Here is a 27651-nt window from a genome sequence, read left to right as displayed (position 1 = left end):
TGAGAGCCATGGGACTCTTCAGCCTGGAAAAGCGCAGGCTCAGGGGTGATCTGGTGGCCACATATAAGTTCAACAGGGGTGCTTACCAGGATCTGGGGGAATGTCTTTTCACCAGAGCATCCCAAGGAATGACAAGGTCGAATGGTCACAAACTCTTCCATGACCATTTCAGGCTAGACATAAGGAAGAAATTTACTGTCCGAGCCCCCAAGGTTTGGAATAGACTGGTGCTGGAGGTGGTTCAAGCACCTACTCTGAACGCCCTCAAAAGACATCTGGATGTTTATCTTGCTGGGATCCTATGATCCCTGCTGACTTCCTGCCTCTGGGACAGGGGGCTGGACTCGATGATCTTCTGAGGTCCCTTCCAGCCCTAATGTCTATGACATCTCTGAAATCGAGTCTACTGCCAGCCCAGGCTAGCTTTGCCCCAGCTCAGTGCTGCTGCACCTGGGAGCAGTGTACTCAGTTCAAACAGCTGTGGAGTTCATTACTTCATATTCATTGCTAATGTAGATGAATCCAAGGTAAGCAGCATTTCTCAAGATCCTAACTGTCTTGTGATATTTCAAAATCTAATTATGCACTTGATCACCTAGCTTTAAAATGAGGTAATCTGTGACACAGTTGTGCAAGAGTTCAGTGAGAAAGACTATAACCCCAAATCCCAACAGAGAGTTGGAAATTATAATGCATTTAACTCTACCATTTTAAATAGCGCATACAGCCAAATTCTGGGCTGATCTGTACCTTGAGCATTGACTTCAGGGTGAGAAATACATAATTGTGTTGCATCTACATAATGATTCTCTTCTTCCTTTTTGTTTAGGACTGACTTCTATAGAATACTGGGAAGGGGGTAAAGCCATGTGAAATGTAGCCTGTATCGTCTCTTCCCTAAACGTGAAATAGTGTTTGGTTTCTGTTAAACCAGCAACAAAGTAAGTTGCAAATTGATATGTGGCTTCTTACACTGATCCAGAATCAAATGACATCAGTTTACAGCAAGATGGCATCCAGCCAGCACAATGGTCGGCAATTACAACTGTAATTAGAACATAACTCTTCTGAGTTCAGTGACAGTAGCAGACTGTCATTCCTTGCAAGCTTCTAGATTGCTCACCAAAATGGCAATTTTGCCTTTGAAGGCATTAACTTTTTTTTTCTGAGACAAAAGCCACAATCAGAAAAAGACGTGATCTGACCCCAGTACTGTGAGGTACTAAGCATGTGCACTTCAGTATCTACCAACAGCTATTGAGAGCACTTGCCAGCTCATAGCATCTAGATCTAAACAAGGACAGAAAGTGATGGATAAGGACAGGGCTCTTTTAATTGTTCAGTATAGAACCAAACTGCTTGACTCTGTTATGCTCAGTTGACTGCAGCACTACAGAAACTAAATTTACTCTCAAAGGATGGCTTCTCAATTGTAAACAAGACAACAAATCCACGCAGCAGCAGCCATATCTAAATCTAATGAAAAATTGCTTTCAAACCCCATTGAATCAATGAGAGTTAAGGGCTGGAAACCTACACAATGTCCTAGAGAGTAATGGGCAGCAATTCCCTTGGAACTATAAATTACGACTTCTTTTGGTCTACCACATCCATCATAAAAAGGAAAAGAATGCCAAGCCCTGATTTACTATAAACCATGAGCAGATAAGAGAAATTTCCTAATCTGCCTGCTTGAGTGGCTCTGCTCTAGCAAATGTAGAAAAACAGTAAATTATTCACTTGGAAAGTGATCCCATAGACTGTATCCTAAGTACGGCACTTAATTCGTTTGCAGCTATTGTGCTCAGTGAATGTATACTGGAGTAGAAGAGGTCAGCAGCTTCTGTGTTCCTGAACAAAAAGATTATTTTGAACTGGTTTTATTTAAATCATAAACAGAACTGCAATTTAATTGCATTATTTTGTAGGAGGTCAGGCTCGATTATCATGAAGGTCCCATCTGGCATAGAGAATCTATGTGCCTCTATAGTTCCCTCTTTCAGGGACCAAAGAATTCAAAAGGTTGGATGGGGCTGTTTCCTAAAGTAATGACAATTTTGAAATAGAACCATTTTGTTTGCCACAAGCATTTACTGGATCATATCACTTGTCCACATAATCCTAAACAATCGGTGTGTTCAACAATGAAAGCATTAGTGTTCCCCACTGCTGTGTAGTTTCCCACTCATTGCACACAAAATAGTTTTATTTCAAAATTGCAATTACTTTCTGACTCATCCTCATGCATATAAACAGACTAAAAAGTCCCCTTGTCTCCCAGAAAAAATAAATCCTGCACATGTGGGAATCTGAACACGCAGGCTAGGGACAGAAATTAAACATAAACCTGTATAAGTGATCGGACACCAGTTCAGATCTGTAACACAACAGAAGTTCAGTGCGCATAAACCATTTTCAAAATGGCCGAAACCAGTTTAAGGTAAACCTGGATGGATGTAGTCTCAGACTTAACTGATTTATGCTAAATCAGTTTATTGAACTTCTGTCCCAGATCCCCTTCAGATTCAAGTTAACGCTCAGTCCCCTAGCATCCCAGGATGCTTTGCACCTTCCCTGTAAACCCCCCACCCTGGCAGGATAAGTGGGCTAGTCCTGGCCCAAGCTGTCTGCTCCAGCCAAGTAGGACGGCATGCTCTAGCACTCACTGGCCTCTGACCTGGGCCACTGCAGGCATGTGGCTGCATTTCTGGAATCAAAAGTGAATGTCAGCTCACTTGCTTATTGGTTCAATCTACAAAGCTTAGACTAACCTCTGACGGTTGAATTGATTCAGCTTCGAGCTTGACTGTTTGTACTTAACCAAAAGAAAAAGAGTGGGACTGAAAAGGACATTGGAAAACTTAAGGCAGTAGGTGCTCTAATGATGGTGTTGGGGACTTTTCTAAAGGAAAGGAAGGATTTTGCTCTGAAGTGCATCTTAATGCATGCATTGTAATGCGTACAACAATAATGCTATGTAAATGGTAACTGAAGATCTGGCTAGTGACTTGTGTCATCCTGCAGCCTGATTTCTTCACAGCTTTAATTTTAAAGGGTCACTAGCCACTTTTAGGAAGTGGCTACTCAATATAACAACAAATTGGAATCAGTGGAGAAAACCCATAGATTTTCTTGTATTTTAGGTCGTGTCATTGATTCCGTTGTATTGTGGATTAAGTCCCCTTTGCTCAGCAATCACTTTTTGGAAGAAAAGTGATTATGATGTTCAGAAAACTCTGGATTTGTCTTTATTTGGTAGGTGTAATGGGTTTTATCTTCTGTTAGCCTGCACTGTGTTGTAACCTGTCAGTTCTGTGTTCCTGGGGAACCCTGGCATGGTACCCAGCCTATCTGATGCATGAAGGACTGCCCTCACCTTGCCTCTGTCTGAACCAGAACAGATCAGAAGAAGAGCTTACAAAAAGAAATGAAGATACAGTGAGAAACACACCTAAGCCCCTCCGAATAAGGGAAACAAGATTACAGCAACTTCCCCCCCGTCTCATTTACATCGGAGATGGGAAAAAGGGAAGCACCTTCATTTGCATCCAGAGTGGAGAACAGAGTCCCAAGGCGAGGACCGTCCTGAACTCTGGGACCAGAGAAGCAGGGAAGCACTGCATGATGGGGGATCTCTGCTCCAGATGCTAATTAACCCACACCTGTACACATCCTGCTCAGCATTTATCAGACCAATCCTAGTGATAAATCCTTTATCAGGTACCCAAAAATACTCTCTCTGCCTGATTGCATTGTGAGCTCCCTCTGAGAAAGCTTGCCCAGAGCCAGGAATAATCAGTTCCTATTGTCCAGCAGAAACAAATCCATTGTTCTCCCTTGAACTATTGTTATATCCCTATAAGAACCCCCACCCCAGCTCAAGTCTCTGTCCTGGTGCTTGGATCCAAAACCTGTACCAGTTCCACTGTGAATTTACCGTCTCCTTTTCTGCCTGGAATCCCTTCCCCCATCATACTGGGGGCTCTGCCAGTCAACAAACACCTGGGAACCATGGAGTGGTGAGACCCCAACTCTCTCTCTCTACCTCCACCCTTCTCTCTCTATTCCTATTTTGTTTAAGCCTACTTCCTAAATCTCAGACTTGATTTAATCTTTCTCTCTCTCACTCCAGGCATAGCTTTCTAAACCTGACTTTTGCTGATCAAACTTGAACAAGACCACTTTCTAAACCTCAGATTCAGTTTAATCCCTCTCCCTCTCTCTCTTACTCCAGAAACAGCTTTCTAAACCTGACCTTTGCTGATCAAACTTGAGCTAGACTTCCCCAAATACCTAATTGAAACTGTGTAATATTGTAACTGTTTTGTTTGTTTTTCCGTGTATGGCTGTTACTACTAGTATCATCCTAAGTTTCATATACCTGGCAATAAAATAATGTTTATAGCCAAGCTGGTTGCTATACTCTTTCTCTGAATCTCATTTACTTTTCCTTCTCCTCTACCACCCCACTTGCTCTGCAGCAACACTTCTTTTACCTAAGCCAAAGATCCCTGTAAAGTCCAACATCCTCTGGGGTCTGCTCGTTAAGGGAATTACTACCAGTTTACTTGTGACAAGAGATCGGGAAGGGAGGGTGCTGAGTTTGGGACCTATGAGGGTATCAAATGGACACCCAGCCTGACTCAGATGTGCTCTGTTAACCCATGTGCTTGTGTCTGACTGCGTTTTATTGTTGCCCTGATGAACTGAGTCCGAGGCATATAAGGGTGTTAGCCTGCACATGTTGATTGACCCGGCCGGCTCTGATGCGCCCTATTAATCTGTGTGTGTGTGTATGTGTTTGACTGATTTGGTGGCTTGAGGAACCCAGCCCCATTGAAACTGAGTCCTGCAAGATAGCTCCACTGGGGTGAGGACTTGCAGAAGGGAGAGATACAGCTCCGTATAGAAACACAAGTAACACAAGCTGCACATTGATAGAATTAGAGAGACCCTAGAAATGTACCCCTAATAAATGAGTGCACCCCAAAAAGATGGGCAAATCTGGTAACAGTGTGCAGTCATTTATACTGTGTAAGTGGGTGTAAAAGTGTTCTCATTTGATAGGACTTACACATGCTCTGCACCAATGTAAATGGCTACAGAGAATGCAGGATAATGAAGAATCGGGCTAATTGGCTCTGAAGAAACTGTGGGTCCACTGTTGGGAGTTATACTTGTTTTCTTTGAAACAATTAAAAAACAATGTAACCTGTACAACTGGGGCCTTTTAAAACTAAAAAACTGCAAAAAAGACAAACAAACATTCCCTCAACACATTTTTTAACAGGAGATATGGAAAGAGAATTTTAAAAGGGGAAAAATATCCTCTTTGCTCTCTGATGGACCTCTTCAGTGTTGGATTTATGAATGGTATATAATGGGATTTATCTTAGAAACACTCAATTAACCTTCCACAGTAAGAGCAGTCAAATGGGTTATTCTGATTTCATAGAAGACTCTTCTGAAAATTAAGGATTTGGGATGGGAAAAGGGACTCATTCCACTGTAACAAAGAAAGATAAGGCCTGAATAAGCAGAATGGTACTTGGATGGCATTATTTGGATTTTTATTTAATTTATTTGCCAGGTTTTTTTTGATAGCAAGTATTAGAGAGAAAAAAACATACTCTCAGTCTCTAGTCATCAAGATGGTAGCCACTGATTTTTCTAGGTTTCCTAAATTCACTGCTGATGAACCAGGATGAATGGTAGAAATCACAGCAACTATACCAGCAACATTACTAATTTGATTCTATGTTTCAAGTCTTTTCTCATCTCCTTTTGCATCTCTTAGCAATCTGCCCATGAATGACTCATGCCTCCTGAGGCTGGGCGGGCACAGCGACACCATGCAGGTGACGGCGGCAGGGTCAGCAGTGGGGGCACAGCGGTGGCATGTGGGCACTGCTCGCAGGTGGCCACGGTGACATCGGCTCCAAGGGCAGGCCGAGTGGGGACCACCTGCAGGCAGCTGTGGTGGTGTCGACGGTGGGGGTGGGGTTGCAAGTGGCAACCACCTGCAGACACCAGTGGGAGCATCAGCAGCGGCCAATCTCAGGGGGGGCATGTGCCCCCCATGCCCCTCCTACGTGTCACCTATGATTCTGCCTAAGTGTACAAAGAACCACTTCTTTCTCCCTTGCTGCCCTACAAAGAAATGCTGACCAGGTTTAGGTGTCCCTATTTCTGACAGTCTTGAAAGCAAGTAGGTCAATAAACTTTAGGCACATGCACTCTTTCCCACCAAATGAAAACGATGTACACAAATACACATGTACAATCAACAAGACAGATGACTACTTTCATTTCATCACTTGCTTTTGCTTTCCCATACCTCCTTTATTTATACTTCACTGAGTTGAAGGGTTTGCAAAGCTTTCCACAATGTGCTCGATAATTTAAGAAGGAGACAATATCTTTGCATTCATCTCCCTCCCAATAATTTTTACATGGACTACCACTCCAGTCATTTGTGATCCTATAATGTCCCTACAACAACTACAATGACAACTTTCCTTTGGGAATTAGTATGAGTGAAGTATTTAATATATTTTCCAGTATCTAGATACAATATGGTATTTGAGGGGATTTCAGTTTTCTTTAGTGACATTCAGCAAGGCAAAAATGAGGAGCATGGTTAACTTGCAACTGGGCACCATTCCTGGGGGCTCCAGTTCTTCCCATTAGAAATAATGAGAGCTCTCACTTTTAGATCAATTCTATGGATGAAATTGCTGAGGTCAGACTACTTGTAACTGGCATGGTAGCAGAGTTGCAGCAGAAGGAAACTCATTTTGTTTGATGAGTTTGATGAGTTTAATTTTCCTCGCTGCCAGTTCAGTTCATGAAAGGTACTGACCGATGTTCATATTTATGGCATTATGGCATTCTCAGGACCACATGAGACCAAAACTGATTTCACAAAGGCAACCAAATAGACGTCATAGATCATAAAAATTATGAGTAATACTCAAGTAGCACATTTACCCATTACTCGTCCCCTTAAATTCATCATGATTAAATAAGATACATATAGTTAGTTTAGAGACTGAGTTAAAGCTAATGTTTTAAGGGAAAATGACCTCAGTGCTGTCAGTTCTCAAGAGGGTGAGATTAGATGAATAGATTTTAAAGTCCATTTGATTATGTACTCCACTGGTGCTCAGCCTCCAGCCCCTGGGTGGAACCCAGCCTGTGGGGCCATGCTATCTGGCTCCCGGGGCTCCCTATGGGTCTGGAAATTTGGCAGTGGTCCCAAGGTTAATTACCACTGTGACAGCTCTCCCTGCTATACTGATACACGGGGCTGGGCTGGCATATGTGGTCACTCTCTGGCTGGATCTGGCATGCAATGTCACTCTACAGATGGATGTGGTATTTGGGGTCATTTGGCAGCTGGATCTAGCCCACAAATGGACTCTGCCCGCAGAATCCAGCCAGTGGACCAGCCCCACACTGCTTATTTGGCCTGCTGGACTGGAAGGCCGAGCACCATTGATGTAGTCTAATTTTCTACAAAACAGAAGTGCTTAGAATATAATTCCGCTACTCCTGAACAGAGTGCTGCAACATATATATGTTGGCTAAAACTTACTTTCCAGAAAGCCATATGGTCCTGATCTGAGAACATCAAGACAGCTAAGGCTTCACATGGTTGTTTGTTCCAATGGCTGATCGCTCCCACTATTAATAATGTATACCTTATTTCTAATATGGATTTGCCTGGATCTAACTTCCAGCTGTTGCCGCTGGTTCTGACTTTCTATGATAAATCCCTTTAGTGCCTGGTGTTCTCCCTCTACAAAGGTACTTATACCACTGTAATCAAGTTACCTCTTGATATTGTTTTTGATAAGCTAAGCAGATTGAACTCTTTAAGTCTCTTGCTGAACTGCATTATTTCTTCTTCTTGAATACTTTTTGTAGCTCTTTTTTGCACTTGATCCCATTACCAGATGAGCAAACACCATCTTTGGAATTAAGTTTAAACTTTGCACTAAATGAAGTAGAAAAACAGTGTTTTACAAGTACCTCCTTTTGCTGGGTATGACTCCCATTTCCTCGCTGTCTCCTTCCAGCGTGACCCTCCTCGCCTGCCACCACTCATCATCAGAAGCGTTGATAACATGGAGGATGTCTCCATATTTAAAACTGAGTCCTTGACTTGGGAGGCCACTGTCTTTGCTCTTGTCATAGTCAAACATGGCTCTGTGAAGGAAAAGAAGGATATGAGAATAGGTGATTAGACCAATCTTGACAGCACTTACTTGTGAACAGCTTCTTGTATTTTAAGCTTCTCTTACTTCTTTCAAAGGGGATTGGTTTTAAACTGTCTGAAGAAATATAAAAGCTTCTTTCCACAGGGCAGTTAATCATTGTAACTATAGAACATATTACTCATAAAAACAGCCTCTCTCTAAATGAAGCTGCTAAGTACCTTACTGTTTTCACAAATGTTTATGTTTAATCAGCATTTCAGAGTAAAGCTGATAAAATACACACAGTACCAGGAATTTTACAAAAAACTCCCTCTAACTTATAACATTTGGCTTTAGTATCTATGGGAATTTGTGATTGTAACAGTTGTCCCCTACTTATCTTCTTATGAAAAGTGCAACTTTCATTGAGCTCAGATACCATGGTAATAACGGGTGCAAGTATTACATCTCAGCAAAAGAGAAGAGAATTATATTAGTATACAGTAAGGTCAGGCTCTGCTTTCTTTGAAGTCACTGAGAGGTTGCCACTGTGAAACCAGACTTGTCTATGTCTATGCTGCAATCCAGAGGAACAACAGCAGCTCATATACACAAATCTAATTAGACAGGTTAGGTACTGAGAGTGGTGTAGCATGGCAATACAAAGCAGGCTAGCCACTGACTATTTACCCAGGGTCCTAGATGATTTGGGCAGTCCATGCGAAACCTTCTACCTCTGGCAGCAACACCCTTATTGGTGCATAGCCAGCTAGTTAAAACTAGCTCAGATACAGCTACCCAGACAGCAATCACACCTGCAGCCTGCAATGCAGGCACGTCTTCTCTTCCTTGGGGCCAGATCCTGATGCTAGGTTTGTGTTCATTAGCAATGGGCTCTGGGTAAGCATGCAGTATGAATCCACTGTTGAATCCACACCATAGCTGTTTTCCAGTGGACTATGCACAAGAAGGATTTCTCCTATGAAAATACAGTTTAAAGAACACAATATACTGCAACAGATGTTTCTTGTCTTGCGGGAAGGAAAAGGAGAACACAATTTCTAAGTGCAGCATTCCTGGCCTGACAAGAGCTCCCAAGAGGCATGTAATAATTTTCATTCCCTTATTGTCAGAAACAAAGACTTGGAAGTCTTTATTGGTAAGCACTTGTAGAAAAAAGAATGTATTCAGAGTTGTACATCTAAAACGACAACTGTTTGAAAGCTGTAAGCATTCACTGTGGGTGAAACTGTGTGAGGAGAAAGAATATATTCTTAGGCCACATCCCCATGAACAGGAATGCACAGTTTGCAGTGCCTCAAAATGCATGTGGCACATGTTGATGTGTTCACCATGCTACCAATTTGCAGCATGGGGGCAAAATTAGATACTGGGATATCCCAGTATCTTAAAAAAAGCATACCAAAAAATAAGCAGGATGGCACACATGGCAGCAGTGTGCACTACCCAAAACCATAGCCTGGCCAGTCAGAGCTGCACTCTGGCTTCTGACCAGGCTCCATGCACCCAGATCACTGCTGCTGAAGCTCCAGCAGGCACACAGATGCTGGGGCCAGGCCAGGTACTGTCCCCAGCCTCCCCTACCCGACCCGGGACAACTCACTGTGTGTCACTGTGTGCACGCAAGGGCATGCCTGGGGATAAGTAGCAGCAGCACAGATATGTGTCACTGCTATTTGTCCCTAGGGAAATGCATGTGTGCACTCATGAGGACACGCCCTTTGTGTCTTCTCCTATGGAGATTATAGTGGTGGATGGCGAGGACAGGAAATACCAAAAATGGCTTTTGCATACAGCGACTCATTTTCCTGAGCAGGGACCAGATCAGCCCGTCTGCTGGAACCCCCTCAGGCCCCGGGGGGGGTGCACCCTGGCCTAGGATCTAGTGAGGGATGCAGTGAGGAACTAGTCAGGGAACTTCTGGAGGGACTGGACGTATTTAAATCAGCTGGTCCTGACAATCTCCACCCCAGAGTGCTGAGGGAATTAGCAGAGGTCATTGCGGGACCCCTGGCACAGATTTACGAGCACTTGTGGTGCTCTGGTGTGGTGCCAGAGGACTGGAAAAGGGCCAATGTGGTTCCCATTTTCAAAAAAGGGAGGAAGGAGGACCCAGGAAACTATAGGCCAGTTAGTCTTATCTTGATCCTGGGTAAGCTTTTTGAGAGAATTATCCTGGCGCATGTCCGCGAGGGGCCAGCAGGGGAGGTTATGCTTAGGGGCAACCAACATGGGTTCATTAGAGGCAGGTCCTGTCAGACCAACCTGGTGGCCTTCTACGACCAGGTCACAAAATCCTTAGACGCATGGGTAGCAGTGGAAGTAGTCTTTCTGGACTTCAGGAAGGCCTTCGACACTGTCTGTCACCCCATTCTCATTAAAAAACTAGGGGACTGTGGTGTTGACACCTACACAGTCAAATGGGTCGCTAACTGGCTGGAGGGCCGCACCCAGAGAGTGGTGGTGGACGGGTCATTTTTGACCTGGAGGGAAGTGGGCAGTGGGGTCCCCCAGGGCTCAGTCCTCGGACCCACACTGTTCAACATCTCCATCAGTGACTTGGATGAGGGGGTAAAGAGCACCCTGTTCAAATTTGCTGACGACACTAAGATGTGGGGGGATGTGGGCACGCTAGAAGGGAGGAATAGGCTGCAATGGGACCTAGACAGGTTACAGGGGTGGGCAGATGGGAACAGGATGAGTTTCAACACTGACAAGTGCAAGGTACTGCACCTGGGGAAGAAGACCCAGCAGCATACCTACAGGCTGGGCAACTCCCTTCTTGTCAGTGCAGAGGCAGAAAAGGATCTTGGAGTCATTATTGATGCCAAAATGAACATGGGCTGACAGTGTGGGGATGTGGTCAGGAAGGCTAACCGCACCTTGTCATGCATCCACAGATGCATCTCAAGCAGATCCAAGGTGGTGATCCTCCCCCTCTATGCGACACTGGTCAGGCCTCAGGTGGAGTACTGTGTCCAGTTCTGGGCGCTGCACTTCAGGAGGGATGTGGACAGCACTGAGAGGGTCCAGAGGAGGGCCACCCACATGATCGGGGGCAGCAGGGCAGGCCCTACGAGGAGAGGCTACAGGACCTGAACCTGTTCAGCCTCCACAAGAGAAGGCTGAGGGGGATCTAGTGGCCTGTTACAAATTAGTCAGAGGGGACCAGCAGGCATTGTGGGAGTCCCTGTTCCCCCGAGCGCTCCCAGGAGTGACTAGAAATAACGGTCACTAGCTGGCAGAGGGGAGATTCAGACTAGACATCAGGAGGCGCTACTTCACAGGGCGGCTAGGATCTGGAACCAACATCCAAGAGAAGTGATGCTGGCTCCTACCCCGGGGGTCTGCTCAGGCCCCTTCCGACCCTACCTACTATGAAACTATGACTCCATTCAGTCCTCTGAGGGTAACAACTATAAAAGAAAGTCAGTTTCTGGCCAAACTTTATGTAGTCTGTGTTCAAGTCCACCAGTGCAGCTAACACTTGCACATTGTTCTGGTGAAAACAAACACCCACTTTTGAAGTGGAAACTATTCAAAAGTTTAGTTGCCCTCAGTGATGAAGTGCATTATTAACAGATCATTGTCAGTCACAGGTCATCTGCTACTCTGTAACAAACTCATGAGCACAAGGCATGTCAGTCTATATGCTCATAGCTAAGAAACTAGTTGAGTCTATTTTACCTTGACAGATCAATGAAAACCCATTTCACTCTATTTTAAACTGATAAGGTGTTGGCAATTGGCTTCATGAGATGAATAATCAGGAAGCAAGGCTCTGAGTTTTTGAGAGAACAGACCTGTCCTAAACAAAAATGTTTTCTGAAGAAGTCCATTAAGCAATAATGCACCTTAATATAAAAGACTTTAAGAGCCCCATAACTGTGAAATCTGGGGTGAATATAGTAGGTCCTAAATCTATCTACAGTCAATTTGCTCCAAACAAGACACATTATCTTGTGAAGTAAAGAGTGAACAAGACACTTGCACTACAGAAGTGTAATGTGTGAAAGCGGGAGGTGTGGAAATGGTCCACCTTTTGAAACTTCTGAAGTATGTTGCCAAAGCCAAATAATGGAAGGAAAGTAACTGTATTTCTGAACAGATGCTGAAGTCCTGTGATCTCCTATGTTAACCTAAAACCACAGATTACCAGTCTGGTTGATGCTAATGACGGATGCAGATGGTAATGTTTACCATTGGTTTACAGTGATTGGAGGTATGTGCCACCCAAATTAAATGAATTTAGAGATCTGAAACAAGATTATTATCAAGCACTCATTTTATTGACTGAAAGAGTGAAGGCTATTGTGCACTGTAAATGTTGATTAGCACAGGAAAGTTATGCAATTTGAACTGATTTGAATCTTTCCTCTTTTCCAAACACTCCAGATGAACTCAGACTGGAGCTCTCACTATAGCTCTGGCTTGGTGGGACCTCAGAGAAAACCCTTTCGGTGTAAGTCAACAGTCTGGTATTGATTCTGCAAATAATTATCCACATTCACTATTGACCTCATATGAAGAGATGGGACTTAGGGGCTAGGGAGAGACATTACACATAAACTGGTATAAGTGATTGGAAATGGGTTTAAACCTGTAACTGAACAGAAGTTCAGTGCACATTGACCAGTTTCAAAATGCCTGAGACTGGTTTAAGATAAACCTGGATGGATGCAGTATAAAATTTAACTGATTTAGGTTTTAATAGTTTCATAGTAGCTTCATAGCTTCATAGTAGCTAGGGTCAGGAGGGACCTGAACAGATCATCTAGCCTGACCCCCTGTCACAGGCAGGAATGAACGCTGGGTTCACAAGACCCCAGACAGGTGATCGTCCAACCTCCTCTTGAATTTGCCCAAGGTAGGGGTGAGGACCACTTCCCTGGGAAGTTGGTTCCAGATTTTGGCCACCTTAACTAGAAAATATTGCCTTTTGATCTCCAACCTAAACCTATTCTCCATCAGCTTATTACCATTGTTCCTCATCACCCCAGGTGGTTAAATCAGTCTATTGAACTTCTGTCCCAAATCCCCTCCTGACTCAAGTTATTTGCTGTCCCCCAGCATCCCAGGATGCTTTGCACCTCCCCATTAGTCCCCTCTAGCAGGGCAGGTGGACGGGCTCCAGCAGAGCCTGGCTGGCCCGGCCCCCAGGCTGTCACAGAGCTGAGGCAGCAAAGGCCCTGCACCCCAGCCCAGATGGCAGGGGGCACAGAGGGCTAGCGAGGGGGAAGTGGAGCCCCTTGCCCTGGCTCCCCCATGTGGGGTCCACACAGTTTGAGGGGTCCCTGTCCCAGGGACTTTTCCCACTGCAGTCTGGATGTCTTCCCCTTGCACCCCCCTGGGCAGTCACCCCAGCTCCATCCCTGTGCCAGACCTAGCCTCTCAGCCATGGTAGGCAGGGGTGGGAGGGAACAGTGCCCCCCTCCTCCAGCCACAACCCCCCAGCTGGTGTTTACATACCACAGGGGCATCCCTGCTCTTGCCTCCTGTGACTGAGAAGCCAGGTCCAATGCAAGGGTGGGGCTAGGGCAACCATCCAGCTGGGTTGCAGGGAGGAAAGCTGGGCTGCGGGGTAAAATCCCCTGCTGCAGGGGCCCTCCACATTGTACAGAGCCCAGTTGAGGGGCCATGGCCAGGTTGGGGAGGACTCTGTCCCCCCTACCCCTGCCTCCCTGGGCTGCCATGGCTATCAGCTCTAGAAGCCTACAGCTCAGCGCAGGGGAGGGTCTGCAGTGACAGCAGGGGGTGGGGGCATGTGGTTGACAGCCAATCAGGGATGGCCGTACTCAGCTGGGCTCGGCTGCCAGGCTGGGAGGTGTGTAGGCATGCCACCCTGCCATCTGGCCTGGCCCGTGCAGATATTTACCTGCTCCCCTGCACCGCCCCCCCCAGGTTTTGCTCACAATCCAATTTTATAGCTTGGAGCAACCCGCAAAGGTTGGATCAATTCTGTCTCAGACTTTTTGAATGTCTGTACTTAGCTATGGTGTCTTCAGTGGGATTAGCTACGGGTGTACAAGTAGGCACATACGTCAAGATTTGTGCAACTGAGGCCTATTTTACATTAATTATTTATATGGTTGGATGGATACCAATCGTAGACAAACAACCTGCTGTGCTCTGAGCTGTACAGACACAGAACAAACTGACAGTGCTACATTCGAAGTATATTATCTGAATATGATTAGGAGCAGGGACTTCTTTATGTCTATACAATACATGATAATTTTGAGTACTCTGTAAACAAGGCACACATCCAATTAATAAAGAATACTGTATTTGGCATATCATCTTTATACAAATGTATTCCCAAATGATATGGGGCTTTAAAAAGTAGCAGAAAAAGATGGATACTTAAAGGCTCAGGGGAAGAGATGTTTTAGATAAGATTTGCAATGAAAAGCAATTAAGGAAAAAGCTGTGAGGTCCAGGAGGAGCCTGCAAAACAGGACTGGTGGAGCAGAAGACTCTTACGGGATTTCAACAGACTCTTATGATTGGTTTGGCATTAGTAAAGCCCTGTGATGTTCTTCTGCACTGGAGCTGACACTTACGCGCACCCTTTGGGAGAAATGTTTGCTGACAAACACAGAGGACTGGACCCAATGGCCTGGGAGGTCCTTTCCAATCTTATGTCCCTATGTTCCCAGGAAGTGAGAGTGGATAATGTGAGAACTTTGCCATCAATAACAAGATAATCATTGGCAAAGGAGTATTGATTCTTTTCAATTTTTCTATTATTTATGTAGCATCCCTCCAATAATGCAAATCCAATATAATTCAAAGTGTAACCATGCAGCTTCAGACATTTTTTGCCAAAAACAACTGTAGTAATTTTCTACTTTTTTCTTTCCAGTCTTCCAGATTGTATCTTTAATTTTCATTTGCCCCTGTCCAATTGCAAGCCCTGCCTAGAGTCAATGAGTTTAGGTACCTGCAACCTGTCACGTGTAATTTTCTACTTGATGATGTCATGTGTGACTTTCCACCCCGCTCTTGTTTGTACTCAGAGTCTGATTGAAATATAGAGAATATGCTTAAATAAAAACCAACAAAAAAATACAGCTGCATCTGCTGAGTGTCAGCAGAGTGGCATGAAATAAAGGTATTTTTATCTTCCTGTCCTACAGCTGAAAATTCTTTTTACTTGGTAAAGGAGGGAACAGATTGAAAGTTGAGATGCAGTTTTTTTTATTGGCCTTTTTAACTGGTCTTTATCTCTATTAAGGAATGAAAGGCCAGGAAAATCCAAGTGAATCAGCTGAACACTAAGCAATCATAGGATTATACCCAGCAAGGATGGAGGCTTCTAGCTGTGAGCACAGTGATTATCAGCATTTTGTAAGATACTTTGGACTAATGAACATAGCAGCGAGTGCTAGATAGACAGGTGGAAGCATGTGCACCAGGCTACGCCACGGGAAAGGTTTTGTGGGAAGGCTAATGATAAGTAAACCCTATTGGAATAATGTGTATTGAGAAGAGGGGACCGGAGCAGCAGAACCTAGCAGAGCTTCATTTTCCTACAAGGCAGGGGTGCCGCGTAGGGGGTGCACACAGGTGCACGTGTACCCCCTGCGCGTGGCGGTGCACCCCCTGCAAAAAGGCACTGCCAACACTGTTAGTGGTCTCTGCAGGCGGTCCCTGATTGCCCCTGGCCACCGCTCACCACCCCACCCTCTACCTCCAACAGTGCCAGAGGCATCAGTGGGAGTTCCCCGCTTACTGCTGCTGGGCTCCTGCCACCGCCACTGTGCTCTTGCCACTGCTGGTGCGGCCATGCCCCTCCAGCCACCTGGGGCATGTGTCGTTCATGCTACAAGGTGTATCTCATGGTGAGATATAAAAATTCTTTCCTTTCAGTGACAGACAATGAGTTCCCCTGTCCACAGGAGGTCAAACAAATGTTTTAGACACCGATGCCTTGTCAAACACAGAAACCACCAAAAAATGCTGCTCCAAAGATGTGACATCAGTGCTGTGTATAGATGAAACGGGGGCCCTAAATTGAAGCGGTGGGTTTTAAAAAACAGTTTAAATTTAAGGGTTGATTAAACCCCTTTGTCGTGCACACACCCCACTGACTTACCTGCCTCCCTGGTGGAGAGGGGAGGGTGAGCTGCCGGCGGGCAGAGCGGTCCCTGGGTTTGGGAGAGGAGGGGCTGGTGCTTCCCTTCGTGGTAGCGGTGGCCCCCCCCAAGGTGGCACCCGGCTTCGGCAGTCCTGGGGGGCACCGCGGCTGTGGAGGGAAGCACCAGGCTCCCATGCAGCTCAGGCAGGCAGGCAGACTCCAGGGGTGAAAGAAAAAAAGATCAGGCTCGCCGTTTTTCTTGGGAGGAGGCTGATTTCCCGGGCTGCTGCCAGGCTGCCTGCAGGGCTTCCTGCAGAGCCATGAAGCTGCACGGAGCCTGGTGCTTTGCTCTGCAGCTGTAGGTGCAGCAAACTAAAACGCCTTAAAGGAGTTTTAGTTTGCTGCGCCCCAAGTCATTTAAGGCGCATTACAACTCCAAATTTCCTACAGTAGCTGGAATTAATGTGCAATATGCCACTGAGGCGTGCAACCACCGACACCATTAAAGTGGTGCAAAAACATTTAGCCGTCTTTAAAGTGTCGTGCACACACCCCTCATTTCTTCTACAATTATTCGGAACAGAATTTGGTCCCAAGGATTAAAGACACGAAAGCCCAACATGTTGAATGTCTTTCCCTGTCCGACAGAAATTTGCCCCATGTTGTAAGGTATATTCACTCTATTTAGGTTTTTTTAAAAGCAGGATTTCAGAGCTTGAAGATGGTGCTGTACTAGCAGCCTTGGGTATTAAAGTCCCCTGTTTTTATCCAACATTATGGATAAGGTAGGGCAAAAAAAGCAGGTGCTTCAGACTTCAGATTCCAAAACCTACCCCTCATCTTCTCAGTTAATTGGCTGTCTTCCCTGTATAAGTTGTTGGATATATCTAGGACAAAACTAAAGAGATCTCCTGGGCCTTCCCTGCTGTAGGTGAGACTCTTGTCTCTTATCAGCTGGTAGAGGCTCTCTTGAACTGGAACAATTTAAGAACCAAAGTGTTCAGTTGTATAGGAAAATAATTGTAATTGTTTCACAGGCACCGTACATTCACATAAATTAATCCTTTATTCTGTACCCTCATGCAGTTTCTGTTTATATTCTTTCAAATAACAGTTTGCACAAAGAAAAAAACTCAGCAGCATCTGCTAAGGTAGCTTAGATCTATGCTAAGACATACAGCGATTTCCGCATGAACAGAGAACACAGCATTAGCCTAGGAGTCAGACCACCAACATTTTTAGTTTACTCTGCCACTTACTAACTATAGACAAGGCAGGACCCGTCTCCTTTTCCCACTGGTTGAATAGTAACAATAATGGGGGAGCCATTTTTAATCATAAAATAGCTGTGGGCCCTAACCTCTATTTGTGCTTTTGAAAATCTCGGTTCCCATTTAGTCATACCACAGGGTATTGGGGAAAAAACTGAATATTTGTGCAACACCTGCAAATGAACAATGCTGTTTAAGGCCCAAGTATTGCTCCCGTGTTAGCTAGAGTGAACACATTTGTTTTTAGAGTATTAGGAGCCGAAAGTCTTCTATCTGTGAAACACTGTTCAGTCAAAGAATAAGTCTGAAGCGGTGGATATTTAGAGCACATTGAATATTACAAACACTGAAGACCATTTCAGTAAGCAAATTGTTTCTCTGACATTATTCCAAATGTCAAAAGTGATCGCTGTGCTAAGCTGATCCCCATAGTAATTCTGATAGAACCTGAAAGGTTTTATTTTTTTAGTTGGATGCTTTTTCATTATTTTTAGGAACTTTATATTAGGTTGGAACAGCACAGACGCATTTTAAATACCATAAAAAGTCATCACTGCTCAAAAACTATTTAGAATGAAAATACAGCCAGTACTGAGTTGAAATAAAGTGCCCAATATGCAATGCAAAGTTATCTACAGTACTGTGGCTTGCATTAAAATTGAGACATTTTTAAACTGTACTGAATAAAACATACCTATGTATTTCCAAATAGTAAATAGCAATGTATGACCAACTTCACTTTCTAAAGTTATTCACTTTTGCAGATAATGGAGTAAAAATATGACCAATAAGTGAAGAAATTAGCTTGAAAGGAAAAGTGTAGGGGAACAACAAATCTATTTATGGTACAATTCCCCTCCTTGCACCAAGTACTTTACAATCCTTTGAAATAGGGTGGTTCTACCACCTTGTTTTATAGAGGGAAAACTGAAGCAGAGAGAAACTAAATCAGTATTCGGCAACATTTTTTAATGGTGGACTAGAATGAAGCCAGCTTGGGTCTGAGGCAGGTTGGTGCTACTTCCATCGCTTCTCCACTGCCGCCAGAACACCACCAAAACCCGCAGCTCTGCAGGCCAGAACAAGTCCATGGGCTGTAGGTTGCTGACCCCTGAAATAAATAAGTCACTCAAAATCACTCAAAGTGTTTGACAAAAGTGACTCGACTCTCATCTGTAAAGTCATGCAGTAGAACGCTAATGACTGTAACCAAATTTCTAGTGGGGAGATTTTCCAGAAGGTAGATTAATAAAGATCTCTCCCAAAAACATAACTTGGGGTTTCCAGAGCTTAATTTTTCTTAAATAGTCCAGAGAAAACCCATGTTCATTGGATAAAAGACACATTTTTTCACCACTGTCCCCCACATTATTTCTGAGACGGTAACCTAAATGCACAAAGCTACATATCGTGTGACTGTGTTATTTGAGTCTTCAAAGTTATTTTTTATTTTGGGAACTTCATCTAATCCAAGAGCTGGATCAAGGCAGGACCTTCCCTGCTTAAACCAGACAAATGTTTGTTTAACTAACTCTTAAAAACTTCCCAGTTGGCTTTTAGCCTTCTTTACAACAATTTTACACTACTGACATACCTTTAGAATGCGATGCACTGTATTTTCCACAGTACTACAGCCTAACTAGTCACTCCCTCTTTTGTACTGGCTGTCTAATTGCTCCTTCCTACATGCAGTACTTTGCACTTGTCCATAAAGAATTTAATTCTATTTATTTCAGATGAGTTTCCCAATTTACCAAGTCAGGTTAAATCCTACTCCTTCCCTCTGAAGTGCCTGCTGTCCCACTCACCTTGGTCTCATTTGCACATTTACTAAACATGCACTCAGTTGCATCCTCCAAGTCATTACTGAAGATATTGAAAATATCAGACCCAGCACAGGCCCCTGGGGAATCCCACTCGGTACTTTGAGCCACTGATAATTACTTTTTCACTATCATTATCCAACCAATTATGTACCTCTCTTATAGCAGTTATATCTAGGCAATATTTCCTTAGCTTGCTTATAAGATCCCAAGAATGAGAACCCACATGTGGATAGTTTTCCAATATAATCGTCCTATAACAGTAAAACTCAGCAGGCCAGATCCTCAACTGGTATAAATCAGTATAACTCTTCTGAAATCAATGCAGCTGTGTTCATTGACATTAGCTGAGGATCAGGTCATGATCATTCTCAGACACTAAATCATATGGTTTTAGGATAAGAAACATAAATATTATCCCCCGCCCCTCTTAAAGAAGCACAGAGAGATCACATGATCTCTCCAACATTTATGTAATAATTCAATAACAGTGCTTTCTGAACTCTGGGCACATCTACAAGTGCTATTAATTCAAAGTAGGTTTACTGCACAGTAAAAAGACTGTGCAGTAAGCCTACTGGGGGAGCACATCTACACGCACTCCCTCTTGGGAGCAGATTTGCTTCCAATGGGATTTGCTTCCACCTTGCTCTGCCCCTCTGAAGCAGCCAGGAGAAGCTCCAGGCTCCCCCTGGGTGCTAGCCCAGGGGCTGGCAGGGAGCATGGGGCCAAGAGACAACTATCTCCTGGCTCCATACACATCGGGAAGGGTGCTGGTGTACACAAGGCAGAAGAGCTGCCATGCAGAGCTCTCCCACCCTATGCACATGGGGTCAAGCCCTGTGCCTGGTGGGGCTTTCCCGCACAGCCTGGGGCTGGCTGGAAACTGCCCTGTTCTGCGGCAGGTCCTAGCCAGCTCCAAGCTGGGCAGGGACCTCTCCTTGTGCAAGGATCTCCTGGCCCCAACTCTCCAATTAGAGCATTGCTCCCTGTGCCTGGTAGCTGCCTGCTTTCAGGGTGCACTCCAGCCCGGGACAATGTATCCCTGCCCCACAGCAGCAGGCAGCTCTCGGCCCTAGCTCCCTGATCAGGGTGGGAGCTGGGACATTGCTCCCTATCTGCAGGAGCTGTCTACTGCCAGAGCGGCCTCTAAAGGCAGGGGGACATTGTCCTGGGCTGGGTCTGTGATCAGGGCCTGCCCTGGTAGCAGGCAGCTTCCCAGGGAGGGGATTGTTCTCTTGCCCGCTGCTGTGTGGGCTGACTGGGAGCAAATTTGCTCCTGGTCAGCCATTTATACGTGGGCTACTGCACACAGTAACTATGGTGTGGTTAGTTTGCTACCTGCATTTGCAAGTAGCAAATTTACCATGCAGCTGACTAACTGACCACACAGTAAGTGTCTGCACATGTAGACAGCGATGCTTTTCCATGCAGTCAATTAGTCAACTGTGCAGTAAAGCATCTCGTGTAGACACTCCCTCTGTCTATTAGATGTACTTGCAGGATGAGTCAGAAAACCCCCACAGGATTATAGAATATTCTAGCTGTGTCAAAAACCCTAGTAAAACTATGACTAGAAGCACCCTGAACAGTAGACTGTTTACACTGGAGAGTGATCCATATATCAAATTAAAGTTTCATATATTGGTGTCAAAACAAAGCTTTTCTCTACCCCATCCCAGGTGCTCCTTCTGATTTACACAGTAGCCCCAGGGCTTAATCCTGCCTTTACAGGATGCCAATCAGTTGCCACAGCTGTGTAAAGTAGGCACGGCAGTAACTTGTTGTCTCAGCACATCATAGGCATGGCTCCGATGCTATCAGTGATAGATTTAGGCTTTCATTTCTTATTCACATATGCCATAACCTGCTTATAGTGCCTATCTGATGTACATATTGGAGAAGATCCTTACGTGTAAGAATAAATGAATACCAATCTGACATCAGCTCCAGAAAGAGGCCTGTGGCAGAGCACTTTATACACTTTAACCTCCCTGGACATCCCATTGCTGACCTCAGGGCAACTGTTCTTAGGCAGCAAACCTTTAAAGATCAACTTGAATGTGAAACTGCACAACAAGAAGTCATCCACAGGCTGAATTGTGTCAAGTATGGTATGGGCAGTACGGCTGGTTCCAGCAGTGGTGATGGGGACTGGCAGTGGCAGCTGGAAGGAGCTGCCACTGTGGGGGCTGCTGGGAAGCAACCTGAGCACCTGGGGGCAGCAGGACTGGCTGGCTGCATGCTCCATGCCCCATGCTGCCCCCCACACCTGAGCTGGGTGGGGCCAAGGGACTTGCTGTGGGCTGGATAAAACCCCTTGGCAGGCAGATCCAGCCCACAGGTTGTATTTTGACCACTCCTGGTTTACAGTGTAGATACAGTCCAGGCATTTCAAGTACCTTCTTACAAACCCCAGATGCTTCTCCATCCTTATTTCTTTTCCTTCCATGAAATAGCCTCCTGACACACTCCCCACTGCTTTGAGGGCTGGAGAGAGAGGGAAGGTGATCAGTTCACATCACTTGCTTGCCAAATGGGCTGCCTGTCCCACCTCCTTGCACAGAGCTGTCTAGGTGTTGTGCCAGTGACACTCCACCCTTGACCTTACCTGCTGCTGCACGCCTTCTCCCTCTGCTAGTTCTCAGCCTGGGGAATTGTAGCAGAATTGCCACAGAGACAGATCATACTAGAAAAGCAAGCCAGGGACAAGGACAGCTCTTGTTGTTCTGACCTGCCCCACTTTCAGCCCTGAGAATCTCTCTCCTGCAACACACCCGCTCCCCCTGCCAAACCCGGGAACTTTTCTAGCCTCAAGTTTCAGCTCCCAATGGGACATCTTGTCTTCAGTGGGTTTACCTTCATATCCAAGGAAGTGGAAAGTCTGCCCTAGTATAAACCTTTTCTAAGCAGCATGACAAAATCAAACACTCTTTGCTAGATGGATTTCTGCCTTTGATTTTTTTTACATTAATATTTTAGATTTAGCCAGGCTCGTACACACATTTCATTTGCTTAAATTGTTAGCATGACATTAAATGTCTTAAGAGCTCTAAGGACAGTCTTTTCCTCTGAGACATGTGCTGTTAATAGAAAAGCACATAAAAATGCTGAAGTAGCAGGGATCCCCACAGAAATATCCCTTTTTGTACCTCCTTTCTATCCCTCTCTGTACCTCCTATATAGCTCCAGTGACTTCAATTGACATGCAAAGGTGCATGTTCTGTCATTTCTGGGTCTATCCAAGGTATTTGCCACAGTATCATATAAACTTCTGCACACTGCATATTTTGATAGTGACAGGTATTTGGTAATAATTACATTGCAGGATTTGGCTTTGATAGCTTTAAAAAAAAAGGTTATAAGTTTATCCCTTTAAACGTATTTTCTTGAGGTCCTGTTCAAATCAGTTCTCATTAAGGAGGGACCCAAATCAATAGCTCAGATCTCAACCAGAATTTTGATTTGGTTCTGAAAAAAGACCTTTTCAGGCTTTGAGGCTTGATCCAAAGTTCAGTGAAGGCAATTATGGTGTTGACAGACAAATAATTAACCTGGGTTAAATTATTTTGGTAGGTCATGTTGGGCTTCACATCTGTCCACTTCTAAACAGGTATAAATGGAGCAAAACTGCTGTAACTTCAAACCTGTTTCATTCAACTTGAAGTGGTTTAACTTGCTTATGCTGGTGTAGAAATAGATGGGGTGTGAACATATGTAACAACAGAAATGCTTCCAAGGCTACAAATAGATGTCGTATTTGTCTTGGGATCATACTGATGAACACGTTTGTTGTCCCGCTTCAAGTCTCTCTGAAGTAGGCCAGATAAAATGTACTAAAACTTTTTCCTGGGACATCCTGTTGTACAACTGGTTGGTTATTGCTACTCATTCCAGGGATGAGCCTGTCAGGCTGCATGCTCCACTGTGCACCTACTAGGGCAGGAGCAGTAATGTAGCTTGGAAGTGTAATGTATGTAAATAACTGTGCTGCTCCTGCTTTGATCTGGTTGTAAGGCCATGACCACCAGTCCCACATCAAATGAAATATTTGTTTATAGCCCACATGGAACACAGTTGGAAAGACTTCATAAAGGAAATGTTTTAGCCACACGTACAGCCCCCTGTACTGTTCCTAGCTGGACATTTCAAAACACTGCAGTCTCCTCTCGCACAGCTGTGAAGCACTAAAGGAGGCTACAAGCAGCCTATGGCTGAGTGCTTCAGTCCCAGACCTCCCATCACAGGGAGGTGGAGAGTGGAGAGCAGGAGAAGGGAGAGAAGATGAGGAGCAGGGGCTCCCTGGCCTTGCCATCAGGAGTCTGACACTCCAGCCCCAACCCCATCTACATTTCTTTTCCACCTCTCAGCTAAAAAGAGAGGTAGAAGGGACTGGGGGTGGAAGGCCTGGCTCCAGCAGCAGCCGGGTTCCTGTGACTTGGCAGGGGCCTACTGGGGGAGGTGGTGGGGATGGGTGGCAAGCCCAACCCTGAGTCTGGCTGGTGTGGGATCCCGGTGAGGACCCAGTAGCACCCCAGGATGTAGAGCAAGACCAAGCAGCAGAACAGCTGGCAGGTTGTCCACTTGTCATGCACATGTAACCAAACGTGAAACACCCCCAAAGAGGACCTCTTAAAGGAGGTCCTATTCTGGAATGCTTTGACCACTTTTGGAGCAGTTTCAAAGGGCTAGTGAGTTTATGCAACTGGCCCTTTGAAACACAGGCATCTGAAACACTTTAACTGTTACATCTGTCTACACCTACAGATAAAATGATGACATTGGTTTATCTGACTTACACTCCTGAGTTGTAAGTCTCCTCTCCCCTTTTAGAACAGTCCATTGTTACATCTGCCCACAGCCAGAGAGTCTTTCTGCCAATTTCAAAAGGCTTTGGATAAAACCGTTGTGAAAGTGAGGTTTGTCTGTCCAGGAGGAAAAGCCCATGCATATCTGAACCAACTTAAGAGACTGCAATCCTATAAAAAATCAGGCTTTCACTGGGCAGAATTCTGTCTCTCCAAGAAGCCAAACTGAAAGGATCAACCTGTAGGAGAGAGGCTTAAACCTAAGACTTCCCACACATTATCAAGTAGGATTTCATATGCAATATCACAACACAGAATAAAAACACATCTCTCATGCCCTAAGCTGACACACGTTCTCCTCCACAATTGCAGTCATTGCTTTTCCAATCATCTGCATTTTAAAGTTTTTTGCAACTAAGTATTAAAAGTAATAATCCCAAAGGTTGTAATATAGAACAGGATTAAGCCACCCTTCCAACAAAATTCTGAAGTCCATCTCAGGATCCTATTACAAGTTTGCACCTGAGTCCCTGTTGTTTGCTGCAGTATTATTTTTGGTCTGTTCAGCATTTTTTTCATAGTCAGTCCATCCCAGCAAATATATTCCGTGTCATTTTGCCCTTACTGGGATTTCTGGCAGGGAGTTGTTGCCACTGATTTCAGTGAAAAGAGGACTAGAGACAGCAGTATGAGTTCCAGTTTCCAGAAAGGATTATGTAACAGAAGGGAGTTATTTTCTTTATACGGCTTACATCAGGGAAGAGGAGACTCTGATGCTTGCCCACGGGGAATATTTTTTTCATTTTGCAGACTGTCTGCAATGTCCCATATCATGACTCTGAACATCAGTCCCTACAGAAACGACGGTGTTAGCACTTGCGATGCAGGTAAGTTTATGTGGCTATCTGATGACACGCCGTATGTTCTCTCCATAAAATTGGTTCTGCTTTGCAAAGGCTTAGGCCAATATTTACAGAAATGCTCACTCATTTTATGTGCCTCATTTTTCATATCAATCAGATTTTAAGAGATCCTTGACACCCCTGAAAATTAGGGGCAAGGTGCATCTATTAATCTACCTAAGGGCTTTATGTGACTGCCTGTCACTGCAGTAACTTGTTGCCATTGAAAACCTATAGCAAGAAGCTTCATGGAGTCTCTGGCATTTGCTTCTTTTCAGGGTCACAACTCTGGACTAGAGATGGTTTTTTCTTGATGGTAAGGGCTGGAGTTGGGATGGGAACTAGAGAAAGAACACCCCATAACAGGGGCATGCAAAATGAACAAGCACTTTTGCAAAATGGCTATTAGACTCAGGGACTCACATGCCTGAGTAGATCACTAAAAGCTTCTGGCTTCAGCTGTACCAGGGAGAATGAATTACTCTATGCTGGTTGCTCTTAACAGGTTCCTTATCATTTCTACGTGGCATCTAATGCACTCAGACTGCATGGAAGGTCAACAGCTTGTGGATTTGGGGTGAGATTCTGGACTATCCTCTCAAGCATAGCACAAAACTCACAGCTGAGGAGGAGGAAAGGCTGAGGTAACCTTAACCACAAGCCTAGGTTCTCAGGTCTGAAGAAGGTCTGGGCATAAAGAAAAGCCGGGGGTGGGGGGAAGGTGGTTGGTCCTTGGGAGGACCTATACCACAGCAACCTCCTTAGGCTGCAGCACTGCAGAGAATCCCTACAGTAACTCTGATCCCAGCCCGACCCTCTAAGCAACCTCCATAGCAGAGCTTGCAAGAGGGTCCTTTGTGTGGCAACTGTACTCCTCTCTTCCCCTGTGCCTGCTCTGGGTCACTCTTCTTCATCTGGGTGTTTTAGGATTTTATGCTCCCATGTGCTCCATCTACCCCTTCATACAGGATAATGGAGACAAGCAGGGGTGAGGCTCTCACTCTTAGTTTTCAGGCTCTTGGAGGCAGGACTGAATCTAGTGCTTGAGCTTCCACTTTTTTCACTCATTTGCTCAAGTGCGCTGATTCAAGAAGACAGTTTGTCAAAACTGGCATCCATGTTAGTCACAGTAGGTTTCAAATCCTCTTGGTGTCAAGTATTTCCCCTAACATTTCTCAGATGCAGAGGATGTGTCCTGCCTCCACACTGGCTGGGGGAGGAGGGGGGAGAAGAACTGCATGCAGTTTGTAGGATGGTAAAAAAAAAATCAGTGTCTGAATTTTGTTTATAGTTGGACATTACTGTAAAATAAATCCCAGGCTTCTTCTGCACTAATGCTTTTAAGCATACCTTTCTAATAGATCACTGAGAATTCATTTAGGCCTTTTAGCTAGCCTTATAAGCAATGACTTTGCTTTTCAAGACCTCATCCAAGGTCTTATCTTACACGATACAATTTTCCTTCTCTGGGACAAATTGCATTGCCGATCAAATTTTAATATACTAAATAAGGTAACCATTTAAACTTGTATTTTGAAGTGATAGAGTTGCTTCTGGAGTTGAGTGAAAAGTTCACAATGAAACCAAAAACTTGCTGAGCCTCAGTGGGTTTTGAGTTTCATAACACACTGGAAATTCAGACCAGGTTTGTTTCAAGGTTTCGTTCCAAGGAAATTGGGCCCACTTCCAAGCAAACCTGGCCTCAAAGTGAAGTGAAATTTGCAGCTCACCTTTGTTTTGACATGAAAACTAGGTGGAAGAGTATAGTGTTGACTGCATGTTTGATTTCAGGCTGAGAAAAAAGGCTCCTTGGCACCGAATATTGTGCTGTGACAGCCAAGATGATCCGTTTCCAAAATGGAACTGAAAAGTGACTGGATATGAAATCATAGATACTTTAAAAGCGTAGTATAACATATGGGTTGCAAATTTTGAAACGGCACCTAAAACACACTCTGCCCTCCTTATTTGGGAAGAAAATGAAGCAAAATGATTTTTTCCCATTTTGAAAATAGTCATCTTTGGATGCTTTCTTAAAAAAATCCCATAGTATATCTTTTAAAAGATCCACAGGTTTTGAAGCCAGAAGGGAACAGTAGGATCACACAGTCAGATCATCTCTATAAAACAGGCTGGAGAACTGCCTTGAGATCAATCTGATATAAACTAGAGCATATATTTTATTAAAAAACAGCCAATCTTGATTTTAAAATGCCAGCAATGGAGAATTAATTCCTGAGAGCTTGTTTTGTTCGCGCAAAAATCCTGTAGCTTTCAATCTCTCTCTCTTTCTCTCCCAGACGGAAGCATCACATGCAATAGGTAAATGTCCTTTAAAATCAAATTACAGGCAGGCTGCCCACAGAACCCATACTAGCTTTATTAGGTTAGAGTCCAAAGCAGGCTATTGACTGAAGGAAAAACCACTGATAACACAATTACAGCTAGCAGCCAGAGGTGCAAGAGCTGCTTTCTGGGAAAGGACAGACTCCAACATTAACAACTTGTAGAAATGAAATAGGGGAAAGCCTTTCAAAGTTAAAAA

General features: G+C 44.6%; 1 protein-coding gene across 10 annotated transcripts in view; it reads right to left on the bottom strand.

The window, feature by feature from the left end:
• The window catches only part of DLG2 (discs large MAGUK scaffold protein 2), a 1595452-nt gene that overhangs the window by 72347 nt on the left and 1495454 nt on the right, over positions 1-27651 (bottom strand). For 9 of the 10 annotated variants that reach the window (XM_059722034.1, XM_059721995.1, XM_059721996.1 and 6 more), the window contains one exon: positions 8035-8211. In XM_059722034.1, coding sequence (XP_059578017.1) covers positions 8035-8211 — 177 coding nt within the window. Of the gene's footprint in view, positions 1-8034; positions 8212-17356; positions 18685-27651 lie in introns of those variants that run through there. The other variant, XM_059722020.1, reaches the window with a different exon arrangement.

Source organism: Alligator mississippiensis, chromosome 1 (genome assembly GCF_030867095.1).
Source record: "Alligator mississippiensis isolate rAllMis1 chromosome 1, rAllMis1, whole genome shotgun sequence".
Classification (NCBI taxonomy): Eukaryota; Metazoa; Chordata; order Crocodylia; family Alligatoridae; genus Alligator; species Alligator mississippiensis.
This window is presented reverse-complemented; position numbering and strand designations above follow the sequence as displayed.